This window comes from Neodiprion lecontei, chromosome 2 (genome assembly GCF_021901455.1).
Source record: "Neodiprion lecontei isolate iyNeoLeco1 chromosome 2, iyNeoLeco1.1, whole genome shotgun sequence".
NCBI classification, from domain to species: domain Eukaryota; kingdom Metazoa; phylum Arthropoda; class Insecta; order Hymenoptera; family Diprionidae; genus Neodiprion; species Neodiprion lecontei.
The window spans coordinates 28,503,160-28,519,098 of record NC_060261.1 but is presented as its reverse complement, the minus strand read 5'-3'; the positions used below and the strand labels follow the sequence as shown (position 1 = coordinate 28,519,098).

The following is a 15,939-nucleotide window of genomic DNA, read 5'->3' as shown; positions in this document are numbered from 1 at the left end:
GTCTCCAGTTACGGGTGCATAACGCCAAGTAAAGTATCTAAATTGCACTAAATTCGATACTTGAATCACCGTGAATTCGGTTTTAAAAACTGTTCACAGTGTGTCATTGCATACTTATTCGCAGAGTTAACGTCGGTGTGGCTGAAATGTGGAACAAGCGGACGGCACGAAAGGCAAAAATGTGCGAAGAAACGAATGAATGATATTTCGCCGGGGCAGGTGAATGGGAAGGAAACGCGAAATCTTTCGCTTTCGAAATCTTTACCGCAACCGCGACGACTGTCGACTGCACGCAACCCTTCGGAACTCTTTCTCTGCTGGACCGTGCCATCTCTTTTATGCTCAGCTTAACGAAGAAAGCTGTTTCACTACCGTTTTTGACGGCAAATAGACGCTGTATTCTGTACACGCATGTACGGAGCAGCAGGTTCTTACGTTAACGGAATGTCTCCTTGTAACGTACCATTTTATATCTTACACGCGAGTCTTCGCAGGTTTGAAAATGAGCAAGATCCTGCAATTAACGAGAAGTTGTTCAAGATGATTTTTCTAGAAGTGTACTTAGAATTTAGCATGCTTCTAGTTTCAAATTGTTCGAAGTACAAGTGCTCAAGTCTTCTACACGAGGCTGAAACTAGCAGCCAAACGTTCCATGTTCATTTGAATAAAGTAGTGAAGTCACAAAATCAAAATTATGTGAAACACTTTAAACCCCGAATAGTTTTATAGAATTATAAGAATAAGACTAAACTGCATTTCTCTATTTTCAAAAAGTTTAACACGTTTCGCTGCTAACTCTGGCTTTTAGTTTCAGCTTCGTGTTTTCGACTACCGTGGCATTTGTAAAATCATATCTTAAGTTTAAGATACCATTTCCTAAGAAAATCAACCCGTAAAAGTTTGTAAGTAGTTGAACAAATTGTACGAAAACATCGTTTTATTTTTAAGAAAAATATTTGTGAATGTTGACGAATAAACTTGGTATTTCATCTTACTCTAACTTTATTTTTCAACTATTATCCAAAAATGGTATTGGAAGTTCTGGTCGAAATGTCAAGAATATAACTGACTATTGTCAACGGTTTCCGAATAAATGTTTTCAATATAGATACGCAATTGCAAAACGTTCCTCCCTAATTCCCCCCTGAAGATATCTATTGCAATGGCACACTGTGCACGATCTGAAAGTGTGAAGGATATTTTCACGTCTGTGTTACACAGGTACTCGTTCGCTATTGCAGCTTCTATTATATTATACACATAACACACACATCGGATCCCACCTTAACTCCGCATATATGCGCGTCAATATCGCGCTAGTGATCTTCCCGTGGATACCACCTGTTCCACCTACGCAAACGAATTATCTCCCTGTATATACCTGCATAAAATATTTTTTTCAAGAGTCTCAATGTGTCTCAAAGAATTGGTAGGCTGCAATATAATATCCAGCCTTATATCGGATAATCAGAGTCCCGCAATATTTGAATTTGCCGAGTAGAGGTTCGGTTCAAAACTCATTGTAAAAGATCTTTGACAAAGGTGTGCAAAGATTTGATAACTGCGAATGACGATTGATTTTCTTGGTAATATTCGATCCTCTTTCAAGGTATTCGCAAGAAATATCGAAAGCGCGGTTCTTCGACGGTGTAATTTGTACGAAGCCAGGCAATCGTTACAATTAAAGGTGGCTTTTATTTTCACTTTTCTATTTCGTGTTTCTTACCTCGCATTAGCCGATAAGAATATACTTATACCTATACGCATACGATTAAGTCCGGCGTTAATCTTTCGCATAAAAACATCGGTCATTATAAAATACAGGCATATTGCATTGCCTAAATGCATACCGCGGCCTGTGCAGAAAATATTTAGCACGTCAAGACCGCGGTTACCTGAAGACGTTGTTTAATTGAACGGTGTCACTTGTTCCAAGAACAGTGTACGTATATCCGATTATTATAAATTCTGAAAACTCGTCACAAATTCCTCTACACGGTCCACTTATCACATACAATCATAAATTCGCAAAGGGTCGTACAGCGATTGGCACGGCCCTGAACTCGCGTGCAGTCGCAAGTTTTTAATTGCGACGCATTGATAACCGGGCAGAAATAGATGCACAATATGGTTATGCGTGCAAATGCTACGATACATGCGAACTTTGATAAGTGTTTCAGAATGACGGTTACACAATCGGAAAATGTAAAACGACACCGCTTCGCTCGTATATACGTGCATTATGCGTTCGCAGCCAGTTGTAACAGTGGGTACAATATTATATACACGACATGAATATACATACACGTTACACCTATCCTAAGCTAAGCTATATATCGTTATATTGTCTATTATTGTCTGCATAAGCTTGAAAGAAAATGTGAAGCAAAAAATAAAAAAAAAAAAAAAAAAAAAAACAACAATTACAACAATATGACGAGGATAACGGCGATACACCCACAAAGCTAAACGGCGAATTGACGCGTGCTTAAAAATATACACTCCGAGTCAAAACGCGTCTCTGCCATATAGACGTTGGTGTATTGTTTTACCAGCTGTCACCTACTTTTCAAACGCTACTTGTCGTGCTGAATTTCATACCCAGGCTGCCGCGACTTACTAGGATAGCGCAAAACGACAAGGTTATGTCATACGGTTGTACGCTGTGTGCGTATACTGTGTACCTGTTATACACTGAGGAAAATTTCATTTGCTACAGTGACTAGAAAAATTCAGTAAAACAGGTATCGTTAAAAGACACTGTTTGAATATTGTTGGAATTAGGAGAAACGAGGTACGCCTAACAATTTTGCGCTTTTGTCGATCCTTTCTTGGTTATTGCAACGCAAAATCAGTTTCTGAGGTTTACTCTACTTTTTTAGTTAAACAAGGCTTTAACGTCAATTTATTGTTGCACGAGCGTTAAATTTTCGCAACAGTTGCAAGAAAATATAGCAACAGTGATCGTAACGAGAAAGAATAGCAACGGATACTAGAGTTTCCGTTAACAGCTAGAAAACTAATTTTCATTTTCTACCTAAAACTATATTTTTCGATTTTAGTAAAGAACGAAAATCGTTAAGGACTGAGCGGTAACCGGAATTAAAAAATTTCTCTCAGTGTAGTAATTGATACCTGTAATACGACATTAACGAAGAGTGATTCAACCGTCTGCACACTTTGACGTATAAATCCATGTTACACGTTTTTTAGATCTGAGAAACATCACCACACGTAACCCATACGATAACCTATTGTAACAACCGAAAGAGCAGTTGTGATGTACGACGATGTCGATAGAGTCGAATTAGGTGGGTTAAGTATAGCTTTGACGCACGGTTACCACGTAACGTGATTCAACATTCAATTCGCCGTATCAGCATTTCATGTGTGTAATACGAGCAACACAAGTTATCAGTTTCTACTTCCACCTGGATCTGGGTGTACGTGAACATTGTGCCTATATCGTCAGTTACCATTTTCCTACAACTTTAATATACCTATAAACGTGTGCCGAAAAGATTCGCATTTGAAAGAAAGAACAGTCGTTGAGCGTGACTGTTACAATTTTTTCAAGTTTTTACACAACTTTATGCCATTTTCTAACATTTGCGTGTCGCAAACACACGCGGCCAGTTATTGAATTTTACACCAAACAGTGTGCACAACGATTTAAGCTGCACTTTAGACTCCATATCTATACCGTTATTTCAACATTGCAGCTCCTACGTATCGATTTCGGCCCAATGGGCTGGAATTATGCCGTTGATGAGCATCTGTGAGGTGGAAATTTCGAGATAGTCAGAGTGTAAACAATTCGTGATTTTTATTACCGACAGTCCATGATGGATCGTGTACCTGGTAACAATATGTTAGAGTATTTGACAGAGTATACGTAATTTGTACGATATAAATCGAAACCTTACATTAGCTTACAGAGCCATGTATTGAGATAAGCCGGCACTTTTCAATTATCTTCCAGGTCACTCCTTTTGGTGCACAATATGGATAGTATAATATCCATGTATACTTTGTCCCAGTACGACATATCGCGTCGCCTATCAATGATCATTTTCACTTGGTACTAGTGTAACAATTACAGGTACGTTATTCTTTCTAATCCTCAGGCGTAATGTCCTTTCAACCGAGTCGAATTGGTTCGGCAACATTACTTCTAGACTTTGAATACGATCTGTGGATACACTGAGAGAAATTTTTATTTCCGGTTACCGCTCAGTCCTTAACTATTTTCATTTTTTACCACAATCGCAAAAAAAAAGTTCTAGGTACGAAATGAAAATTAGTTTTCTAGCTGTTACCGGAGAGTAATTCCAACGACATTCAAACAGTTTTTTTTAACGATTCCTGTTTTATCGAATCTTTCTAGTCACTGTAAGAAATGAAATTTTTCTCAATGTAGGACGAAATAGCCATCCGTAGTTTCGCGCCTTCGATCACTTTTCCTCCTTACCAACAGACCAACCTGTGATGTCGACTTCGGTTGGATCAGAGTTGGGATTGAGTGTGTATCCGCTCTAGATTATAGTCCGGAATCTAGAGCCGACGATGAGGTTATGCGGCGTTGAGGAGGAGGATCCGTCTTCCTCCAAGGTAGCCAATGAGGAGAGACGCCGCGGCGCCGCCTCCGCCCCCGCCCAAATGCTGCGCATCTAATCGACGCCGAGAGTGAAACAACGATCGTCCGATCCGTTTCTCCTGACTCGTCGTGACTCGTCCTGACTCGCGACAAATCGTCACCATATATCCCGCGCGTTGGTTCTCTTTGCCGCGTCTAAAATTCCCTTGAACCGTTCGAATCCAGACTTCTGGCTTATTCGAAATCACTTGAAACTCGTAATTAATCGTTAGCTAGATTGTGAGCATTAAATTCTAGTTAGTTATTGGGAAGTTCCAATTGTACCCTCGTTCTAAAAACACTTTCTTAACATTTACGGTATTATTAAAGTTGATGTCCGAAATGTCGACAACAATTTGAATTTACCAATTGTTATTATTTACGGTATGAATTATCTTAGGAAAAATTGCAAACTTACTCCAACTTAAATTCTTTTGGTTGACTGTACTTTGAAGTCTAATTTTCGTTTAGTTGGTACGAGCGCATGATTATGTTTTTTACTCTATTAACTATATATTGTCATTCCAGCTTACTTTTCCGTTGTAGCTTGATCATCGATTTATTAGTTGTTTGTTAATAACATTCGTATGTTTTTGTGCCGTACGGCTTGTTACAAGTCAAGGCAAACAAATCGAATCTATCTATCCGTCTATTTATCCATCTATCCATCTATCCATCTACTTATCTATCTTTCTCCAACTCCTGTGTCGATTATACACGCTATGGGAAGTAATTGAGCCTGGTTTCTTTTTTCCCCCTTTTATTTTTTTATCCTACACACGATTCTAACAGAATCAACATGCATCTACAAGCACACCGTGAAAACTATAACGTTGTAGAAGGTTTCAGATTCGTTACCGATATTTTGACACAAGTCTTTTTCCTCTAAAAATTGGATGATTCTTACAGTAAGTGAATTGGTTTCAGAGATTTATCGTTAATCTCACTGGGCCGATACTGTCAGTTACTATTTGGTATGAGAAGAAAAACTAAACGTTCGGAAGCTCGCTGAAGATCCCATTTAGACGTTGAAGTTTTTCCCCAATCAAGTTTTATCTACAGGTTTTTAGTTTTCATTTCTATCGCGGTCATTCCGAGTTATATATTTATCAGTTCTTGGCAGGCAAGCAAGGTTTGCAGACAGCGTACGTATAAATTTACAACGTGACCTAGACCAACTTTTATACAAGTAACTGTAACGGGATTTTACGAAATTTATCAATGTTCAAGAAATCGTAACGTGAAAACATATTATTTTGCTAGAAAACTATATCATTTCTAAATTCTCATCAAAGAATAATATATACATGGATAAATATTTTTTTATCGAAAAGACGAATTGTTCGATAGGATATAGAGAAGACATGGCTGACCTTTCGCAAGATATTCAGAAATTTACATCGTGTGAATTTGACGTATTGAATTTGTAGTAATACGATGATAAGTGAACGTATCGTTGTAAATCATAATTCCCCGTCACTTCAAAGTTATAATATTCTATCCAATTTCTACATCATGACATTATCCCGTAGAATTATTTTTCAAGGTACCCTGTAAAATAGTTTCAGACAAAAAACAATGTATATTTTCATAGTTCAATTAATCGTAAAACGATCAAGTTAGATTGTACGGGATGTTCGCAATTGCAATAAAAATCTAAACAAGTGTACAGTTGATCTAAAAAAATTAAATGCAGCGTGTCGTTCGACGTATAAAATCATTATTTATCATCTCGTTGCGCATTTGAATAAGTATTCGGTAAATTGAACGAAAACAAAGAAACCTGAAACGTAAATGTCTGCACTCAACATTAACGTCAAAGCATGGCAATAATATGCGTGGCGCTAGCATTCGTTAAATTGGTTTGAAAGAACCAAGATACACTTTCAACGCATACCCACAAACATGCATTCGATCGTATAACAACTACATTATCGCCCGATTAATCATAACCGTTTGACAAGCTATATCAACCGTATACCCGATACTCAAAATTCCGTCCAATTTCTGCGCATTCCGCGTACCGTGCACTGAGAAAAATTTCATTTGCTACAGTAACTAGAAAAATTCAGTAAAACAGGCATCGTTAAAAAAGCTGTTTGAATATTGTTGGAATTATGAAAAACGAGGTACGTTTAACCATTTTGCACTATCGTCCATCCTTTTTCGGTTATTGCAACGCAAAATCAGTTTATAAGGTTTACTCCACTTTTTTAGTTAAACAAGGCTTTAACGTCCATTTATTCTTGCACAAGCATTAAATTTTCGCAACAGTTGCAAGAAAATCTCTATTACCAGCGATCGTAACGAGAAAGAATACTGACAAATTTTCACATTCAACCTGCACCAATATTTTTCGATTGTGATGAAAAAAAAAAAAAAAAACAAAACTGAAAACAGTCGAGGACCGAGCGTTAACCGTAACTAAAAATGTCTCTCGTCAATTTATACCTACCAACAAGCGGATCGTTTAACGAGGCGTAATCGGATCATCGTAAAGGTGAATTTACCGCGCGGATCGTCACCTATTGCATACGGGTTGATATCTCCCCTCCAGGTTTAACTCCGACTAGCCGCTCCTGCACCGTCGGCGTGACTACAATGGGCGGGGCATCGTCAAAGTAACCCCAGGTTGAGCTGCGACAGGTAGCCAAGGTACGGGCGTATGGAAGCCCGAGGATTGCAAGGGAGCATCGCCGGCTCAGTCTGTCCAGGTCCTTGGCCAGGTTAGGGCAGAGACCGTTCCGCCGATCGCGAAGCCTTTTACACCGATCGGTCTTAAAACACGCAGCCGCCCCTCCACCCCCCAACCCCCTCCGCCCTTGCCACCCGGACGCCATTCGTGGATAAAACAGATCTCGTCTCGCGGGTTATTTGGGGCGAGAACACCGATGGGAGATCGGTAGCGATATCTTCGACAGCGAACGAATATCCCGCCGATCGAGGCTCCGCACGAAAGTGAAGATCGGCATCGGGTGCAAAGATGATTGTTGACGAAACGGGCCTTTAACTCGAGACCTCAGTGAAGTCCGATTTATCGTCGAACGGTTGTCCGATCGTACGTTGCAGTGGGAAAGTTTCGTTATCGCGATTTTTCCGTCAGTTTTGTTTGTGAACGATCGCACGTCCGGAACACTGGTTTTTTTCTTTTTTTTTTTTTTTTTCCTTTTTAAATACCGTTGGACGTAGACCTTACGGTTATTAGCGAGATCCGCGGCAGTGATAAAAACTACGTCGACGATTTTGATATTCGAGGAAGTTGTCGTGTCAGTCTGGAAATCCATTTACTCCCAGAGAGGCTTCCGGGGGAGATTTTTCCGCATGCCGAGATATTGATGAACTCTGGATTGTTCCGGTGTGTGGAAGAAAGCGTCGAAACGTGATGTGTGGTGAGTTTAACATTAACCGTCGTTCTCTTATTGTACTTGGTAGAGATTTTCGGGTAACGAGCTACGTTTCACCGATCGTGATCGGTTCTCGTCCGAGAGATTGGCACCGCGATCGACGAAACAATTAATAACGCTAACTGAAAAACAAATAAAACAATAAATTCCAATATCGAATTATAGTCTCTACTGCCGGTGGTGTGATATTCGTTCGTTATAATCACAACGATTTTTTACACCTCGTTTTCTTCCAACTCTTGAATAACCTGTTAATTTGACACGTTCGAGACGAGAGCTTCTGCCTTGCAGTGACGCTTGTTATTATTATTTCGTTCGGTAGCTCGATTCACGTTAAATCACAAATCGTCTAGCTGTTTCGTACCAAGCGATGAAAAACAGGGCAACTCGTGAATGGTTATACAACCAATCATATTATTTAAATCAGTGTGTTACTCATGCTTTTCGCGCGATCGTGAAAAAGATTGCAAAGACGACAAAAAAGAAACCCCCCCCCCCCGTTGTTACAATGGACATTGTCTCCTCGGTAAGGACAGAGATTCGTTCTTTGCATTAGACCAGGTTTACAATTCGTGCATGCGTGCAAAGCTATGCAGATTCTGTTCACCACAGTGACGAATACACCTATTTAACCGTCTGACACGTAATTACTGTACGGTATTTAGGCACTTTAAATCTACCATCAATGTTCCGCGAAAGTGATTCTTCCTCCTCTCTCATTTTTTTTTTTTTTTTTTTTTTTTTGTTTTTGGGTATGGTTTCTTCTTCTCTTTCTTTTTTCTAAATTTTTTCACCTCCTTCCTCTTCGTCTCTCTCGCGAATCAATCGGTAGTACGTATTACGGCGTAACTGACAATTAACTTGTCAAACTTACTACGCATACAGCCGGAATTAACAAATCTGCGTTATAATCGTAACAGGGGCTGCGGCGTATAGTAATTCAGAAGCCTGCTGTGCGGTAGATTTGATCCGAGATAAACGTTAATTTCTCGTTTACGGCTCACGTTTAATATTTGGCCAGCTTCTTTACTCAGATTACCTACGATACGCATCCTTCAAATATTGACTACCTCAAATAAAAAAACGTTCATATAAAAGACTTTAACGTTGGATTGACGGAGAGCACACCACCTGACCACACATGATTGCTGTACCAAAAATACCGTTTCTGCAGCAGCAACGTGACCGTTGTTTTGCTGGTGGCATAAAAAAAAAAAAAAAAAAAAAAAAATAATAAAATACTTTATATGTATATTAGCTCGGATTTTTTTTTTTTTTTATACGTGTCACGATCTTTCTTAAGACACATGACACTCTCTTTTTGTTGGTTATACATCACTTACAAACTACCACGAGTTATATACCGTGTCATATAAATACGCGAGGCAGCTTTATATATAGAGAGACATTTGTCAATGTCAAATCACGGAACGGGACGGGCATAAAGTCAACCGCCACCTTCTGGCATCGATATGTCGTTCGGAAAATGCTCAAAAAAAAAAAAAAAAATTGTTACTGTAAAAGGTATATATGGAAATTATTCAGACGCTTACGTCAGTCGCCAGATACACACAAGCGATCGCTTTATTTGATTTGGTCGCTGTCTGAAGGTATTTACGTCGATTCGCGACAAAGAAAAAAAAAAAAAAAAAAAAAAAAAAAGTGAGAAGAAGAAAGAAAAAGAACGAAATAAAGAAAAAAAAAAAAAAAAAAAAACAGATCTCATTCCGTATCGATTTCTGCAACCACGCAACGTCTGTATTTCGGGATATTTTCTCTCTTTTGATATTTTTCTTGGAGTTTCTCCGATTCCTGCAGCCCCGCGTAAATAACACAAATGAGATTGCATCGTAGGGGATGAAAAATGTAAAGAACGAATTAAGGCTGATTCGAATCTCGAGCGAATCTAACAGCTGGAAAATATTTTATTCGGTTTAAAGTATTATTTACAGAATTGAGACATCTTCACAGAGTCCGGTCGCTTGAATTTGATCGATTCGTTCCTAATCGCGTACATTGAATTTTATGTGATCACGACAAGATGCGATACTCGATCCGTTTCCACGTTCACATATCCGACATGTAATGCCTATTTTAACGCGAGTAAATTTTCGCCCTGCGTTACCGTTACGCGCGTTAGAACAGCGCAGGACAATGAAAGCTGTTCCTAATCGTATTTATGGTGGTCGTAACGACTTGCGTGCAAATGCGTTCGGACGCGTCCTCGTCAAACACGCACGATTCGACGCTGATAGACACGTTTTTCGGATATCACAACCGGACGGGGAAGGTGGATGGACAAATACACACCTGATATCTGCCTCGAATCTTTGATACCGTTTCATATGAGGCGGGGAGCTGCTCCCCGCTTTTAGGCATAACTTTTCTACATACGTATGGTTCTGGTCTTTGCCTGCGTTATTCGATACATTTTCATGAGAATTGATTGAATATTCATTCCGATAATTCATTCGTTTGCATGTTCGTTCACCGAGAAAAATTTCATTCGTTACAGTAGTTAGAAAAATTCGGTAAAACAGGTATCGTTAAAAAACCTGTTTGAATATCGTTGGAATTACGAAAAACGAGGTACGCTTAACCATTTTGCGCTATTGTCGGTTTACTCTACTTTTTTTAGTTAAATAAGGTTTTAGCGTCAAGTTATTGTTGCACAAGCATTAAATTTTCCCAACAGTTACAAGAAAGTATAGCCTAGAACTATATTTTTCGATTTTGGTGAAAAATGAAAATAGTTAAGGACCGAGCGGTAACGTGAACTAAAAATTTCTCTCAGCGTTGCTGCCGCCATTCGAAAAATAATTTAAGTCTATAATACGATAAAATTTTTTACCTCCTTCGACCGGGGCTTGATGATTTAATTTTTTCGCGCATAATTTGGATACACGCATTTTTTTTGCAACCGATCACAATTATAATGTCACCAAAATATCGTTATTCGAGTATTGGAGAACACTCTCTGTTCTCTGATGCTTAAAATCAACGGTTATAAACGCTTGGGAACACGGGAAAATAATCGAATGAAAACAAATTGACCAAGTCTTCGTTTTAGACGCGTATACAGTGTTATCACCGATCTTCTGGTTTGCTCATAATTAAGGTTTTCTTTCGTTCACGATCGTCTTCTTTTTATCGCCTACGAGCTTATACAGCACAATGGTAACGACACGAAATTTCAATTATTACGAATACGTGTATCGGCCCCTCGTGGATACTTTAGATATCCATACCCATATTGAGAGAGTAATATGGTTCCGATAAAATCCACGTCATGTTACAGGCTTATATCGTGTAGTTATACCTGTATGTAATTCTTTTTCACGCTACCGTGTCATCAGAATTAGCGTCGACCGATCGTTTGTGTGAGCTTAAATTTAGCAGAATCGTAAAACGTTAGTTTTCCACTGGGTAAAAATTTATACCGCAAGTCTCGATTGCGCAAAATGCGATTTATGGCTGTTACACTTAATTGACGTTCTTCGGTAATTTTGGAAGTTGGATATTTGAATTTTGAGAGTGGTAATTTCGTCGCATTTTTTAAATGGAGCTGCGGCAGATTCCAATTTGATTCTTTCCGTATTTATTGGTATAGATGCGTATTTATTGCCTCAAACAGGGTTGCATTAAATTCATGAGTAGCCAGAGTTGAGTGGGAGTTGTTCAAAAGTAGCGCGGTTATTATTACGGACCGCAATTCAGTCCGACGGTTCTTAAAATATTGGTATAATTATTTTTCTGTGCAGACTGCGCCAGCTCTCAAAATGTTTTCAATTTTTCAATAAAACGTATTATTCGCACAAATAACTTTTATACGTGAGAGAATTTTACGGACAATTGAATAAAAGCAATATCGAGTTTGTCCTAAAACATTTATTCAAAATTAATTCAATATGTCTGCGATTGTAAATAATATACCCGTTTAGTCAGTTTATGCGAAAAATATCAACGCATGTTTATTGAGAAAGGAATTTCGACCGACACGGTGTTTCGACTTCCGTTAGAGCCGACACTTTGATAAATTTATTACGATTTTCCAAATGGCTATGAATTTTTCTGATCAACGATGCGTAGGCTCTGATAATAGCCTAAACAAGTAAAATTTTCCCCTTTCGGTAAGGATGACTGACCAAACAACGATATCTCAAAGGATGTCGGAGTGCCGATGAGGCGAGCAAATCTTATAAACTTACGCTTCTTCTTTTATTTCTACAGCAATGAAATCGTTTAAAATCTTGGGAAACGACAGTATTCGAAATTGTGCTGAAACTGTGTCGGCTGACAAGAGTTCAGAAAATTAACGTTAAAACGCAAAATATATTTTTGTACACATTCAGGATTAAGAATATATCAGTAGCGTACGAAATCGTCAAAGTGAGTAAGAATTTTCTGCAAGTATATTCAGGCTCTTCGTTAATTTTTCGTACTGTTTTCAGGCAACGCAACACGAAAAAAAAAAAAAAAAATAAAACAATAACGGCAAACACGTTTATTTTCCAAATATTGAAACGATTTCGTCACTCCGAAGCGAATAAACCCGTATAAATATATTCGATTTGTTCGAATCGTCGGCTCTTCGGCCCCGAATCACGAGCGTGCGATTATCCCGTAAAATCGCGATCCTTGCCGATAAAATCCCGCAACCCCCGTGACGAGTCCCCGTTCTCTGTCACTCCAGAAGCCGTCCCGAGGTCCTGGCACGTGAAACCGGAGTTGCACCCGGGCACAGTCGGGGTTCCCGCTGGAGCATTGTCGCCCCCGGCAACACTGTCGCCGCCGGTAAGCCCGAGCTCTGCCTTACCGGCGTCCCCCTGGAGTCCTGACGGCGGACGGGGGAGCAGCAACAGCAACAGCAGCAGGAGCAGCTCGAGCAGCAGCTGTAGCGGCAGCGGCAGCACCGCAGCGTCCGCAAGGATTCCGCCGGCTCCCATCCTGGACCGATTCAGCGCTTTCACTCTAGTCTCCCATCAGCAACATCATCCTGACCTACGTCTGCCCAACTTAACGTTCTCCGCGGGAACGACCGGAAACCGTGGTAAGTTGTGAATTTTTATCCATTTTTCACCAGTTTCCGTATTTCTACACTGTTAAAAATTTCTGCACGAAACTTCTTGCACTGTATTACAAGTTTTATACGGATACGGAACAGTGAGTTCACCGTACATTTACTGTGTGTTCAATTTACGAACACAATAAATTTACTACAAAATTTATTGAGATCAAATTACTTTTTTGCCTTTTTTTTTTTTTACTTTTTCCTATAAATTTTAGTAAAATTGAAAATTTTCATTGTAAATTTCAAAAAAAAAAAAAAAAAAATGCATAGTAATTTACGTTGCTACACCGAATTTGTAAATTTACACCTCTTTTGTACGGTAAATGTGTAGTAAATTCACAATCATTTTTAACAGTGTACATATCGAGCTGGTTTCATGAATCATTACGTGTTGTTTGTCACCTTTTTAACCAATTTGCCACATATATTCACGTCTTGCTCGTTTTTGCACCACTATTCCGAAGAAAGTTACAAAAAACTACATGCAGGTTTTAGTTTGGTGATTTTGGAGGTCGGTGAATCCGAATTTGTTATCGGATCTTCGAAATTCGAAACAGCGGATTCAACACGGCGGGCTAGAATGGAAAACTCGACTTGATTCGAACGAAACTCCAGTTTCGTCTGACGAGCTTTAGAAACACATTCATCGAACCTTATGCCATTTTTGTGAATTACACACACTTGATATGCATTTTGATTATTGATTTTCATATTTATTCGCGTCTAACAACACGCGTCGATGTCTACGTGTAAATCCGTCCGCTTGCCGAGTCCTGCTTTTCATTTTCGTAAAATTTCTTTCCCTCCTATGAACACATCGTATCTTTTTGTCAAATTTGCAGAAATGCGGTGCGGTCTCGTTTACGGGGGCTATGCCAGCGGGAGCGTCGCTGGGGGTGCGGTTGGGGCCTTGCCTTGGTGGGCCCATCACGCCGCAGGTCTTCTGCTGCCCCATTCTCTACTGCCCTCCAGAATACCGGGCCATCATCAAAACGCGACGCCTACCGGGGCCCAGCTACATCCCGCTGAACCTTTGAGTCCAGCGAGGGCCAGTTCCCCGGTAACGCATCGTGGTTACACACCCGAGAAGGCCCGGAGTGCCGGTGAGTCTCGATTACCTTCCCATAAACATATTACACGTAAGGTAGATGCACTATTTTTATCACCTTGGTACCGTTTACGGTGATCGTTTGATCCAGTCTACTGCATAAGCATTACAGTTGTCTAACAATGAATAGCTGAACCTCTAGTACCAAGGCGAAGCAACTTGTGTACAAAAATTATTCAAAGTCAGAATTTAGTTACGAATCGAGTAATCGAAGAAGACAAAAGTCAAATGAATAAATTACGGAATTCTATAAAGAAACACCACAAATGGTAGAGTGACCATACATCGTGCGTCCATCCTACGGGTGGTTATTTTCAGTCGTATAGTATAGGGGAAGGGGGGGGGGGGGGGCAAAATGGGGTACCCCAAAAATTTCGTAAATGGTCAAAAATGACATCCAGCATCATTTTACACCATTAAAAGCTAAAAAAAACAAAACATTTGTATACTTTTTGCGAAAAACTACAAAAAAAGGAATAAAATTTTTTTTTTTTTACTGGAAATTGAAAATTGACACTATTTACGTTGTTTGCAACTACAAAAAAAAAGGAAAATTTAACTTATTTACGTTCACAAAATTTTAGTATTTGCCCCCCCCCCCCCCCCTTGCCCCATATCATCAGCGAAAAACATCGTCCCGCATTTTTTGTTACGCTCTTGGACTGTGTTTGACGGTGATAAGACGCGACTAATTAATAAATAGCGGTATATCGAACGGTTGTTATCAGCCGTTCGTGTATAATTTACGTAATACTGCATCAAGTGCAGGTTAATCGGTGCTCCTTATGCATGCGTCACTAATGCGCTATGAGTGCAAGTATTGCTGCAAGCAGATAGCAAACCCGCCAAGGACAGCTGGAAGAACCGTTGCTCTAAACTGATAAGGATATGGAAAAACCAGTATTTTTCTAGCACTGAAAATGCGTCGACACTAACCGCCAGGCCTGAAGCTTCAAGGCTTTCGGAATAATATTTTCAGACACTATTCGGAGTACCAACGCGTGGACCCAATCATTTTCATGAAAAATAATCGTTCCGTGTCCTTCCGAGTCACATGAAGGGGCTTTTGGTCAAATACCTCGTACTTGTTTCGTTATGGTTAACCGATCTAAAAAATCTCAGGGAAGCCCAACCTGGACTAGTTTGTTGTCGTACTTATCGGACAATTTTAGAAACATCTCGTCCTAGCTTTCGCCACGGCTACGGTGACTGCATATTCGATATTTACAGGTGTGTGCGTGTGTCGGTTTTATTTTACAGAGGAAGAGGCGCCTCTCAATCTGAGCACAAAGCCAGGCGACAGTTCGCCGAGCCACAGTTTACGCAAGAGCGAGATATGGTCGCCAGGCTCGGTCTGTGAACGAGAAGCGAAGGAAACGCGGCCTCCGTCGTCCTGGAGTCCCCCGATCGCCTCAACCCCAGCCGTATCGAGGCTCGTACATTATTCACCACTGACGCCACCCTCTTCCTCGGAGAGAACTTTCCAGGTAAGTTTTAAGTTCCGACTCGGAGTCAATTCATGCGTGTTTCGCATTGAGAAAAATTTAGTTAAACAGGTATCGTTAAAAAAAACTGTTTGAATATTGTTGGAACTACAAAAAAACGAGCTACGTCGAACCATTTTGCTCTATCGTCGATCCTTTTTCGGTAATTGCAACGCAAAATCAGTTTTTGAGGTTTGTTCTACTTTTTTAGTTGAACAAGACTTTAACGTTAATTT

The 15,939-nt window shown here is 39.8% G+C and overlaps 2 protein-coding genes across 2 annotated transcripts in view; one reads left to right on the top strand and one right to left on the bottom strand.

Annotated features, from left to right (window-relative positions):
* The window catches only part of LOC107218773 (kelch-like protein diablo), a 137,134-nt gene that overhangs the window by 70,412 nt on the left and 50,783 nt on the right, over window positions 1-15,939 (bottom strand). The window lies entirely within an intron of this gene.
* LOC107218772 (protein odd-skipped-related 1) overlaps window positions 7,301-15,939 on the top strand; it is a 31,437-nt gene continuing 22,798 nt past the window's right edge. Inside the window, exons 1-4 of the mRNA XM_015656770.2 lie at window positions 7,301-8,025; window positions 12,734-13,090; window positions 13,954-14,214; window positions 15,480-15,706. Of these exons, the coding sequence (XP_015512256.2) occupies window positions 8,019-8,025; window positions 12,734-13,090; window positions 13,954-14,214; window positions 15,480-15,706 (852 nt within the window). The 5' untranslated portion in view covers window positions 7,301-8,018. The remainder of the gene's footprint in view (window positions 8,026-12,733; window positions 13,091-13,953; window positions 14,215-15,479; window positions 15,707-15,939) is intronic.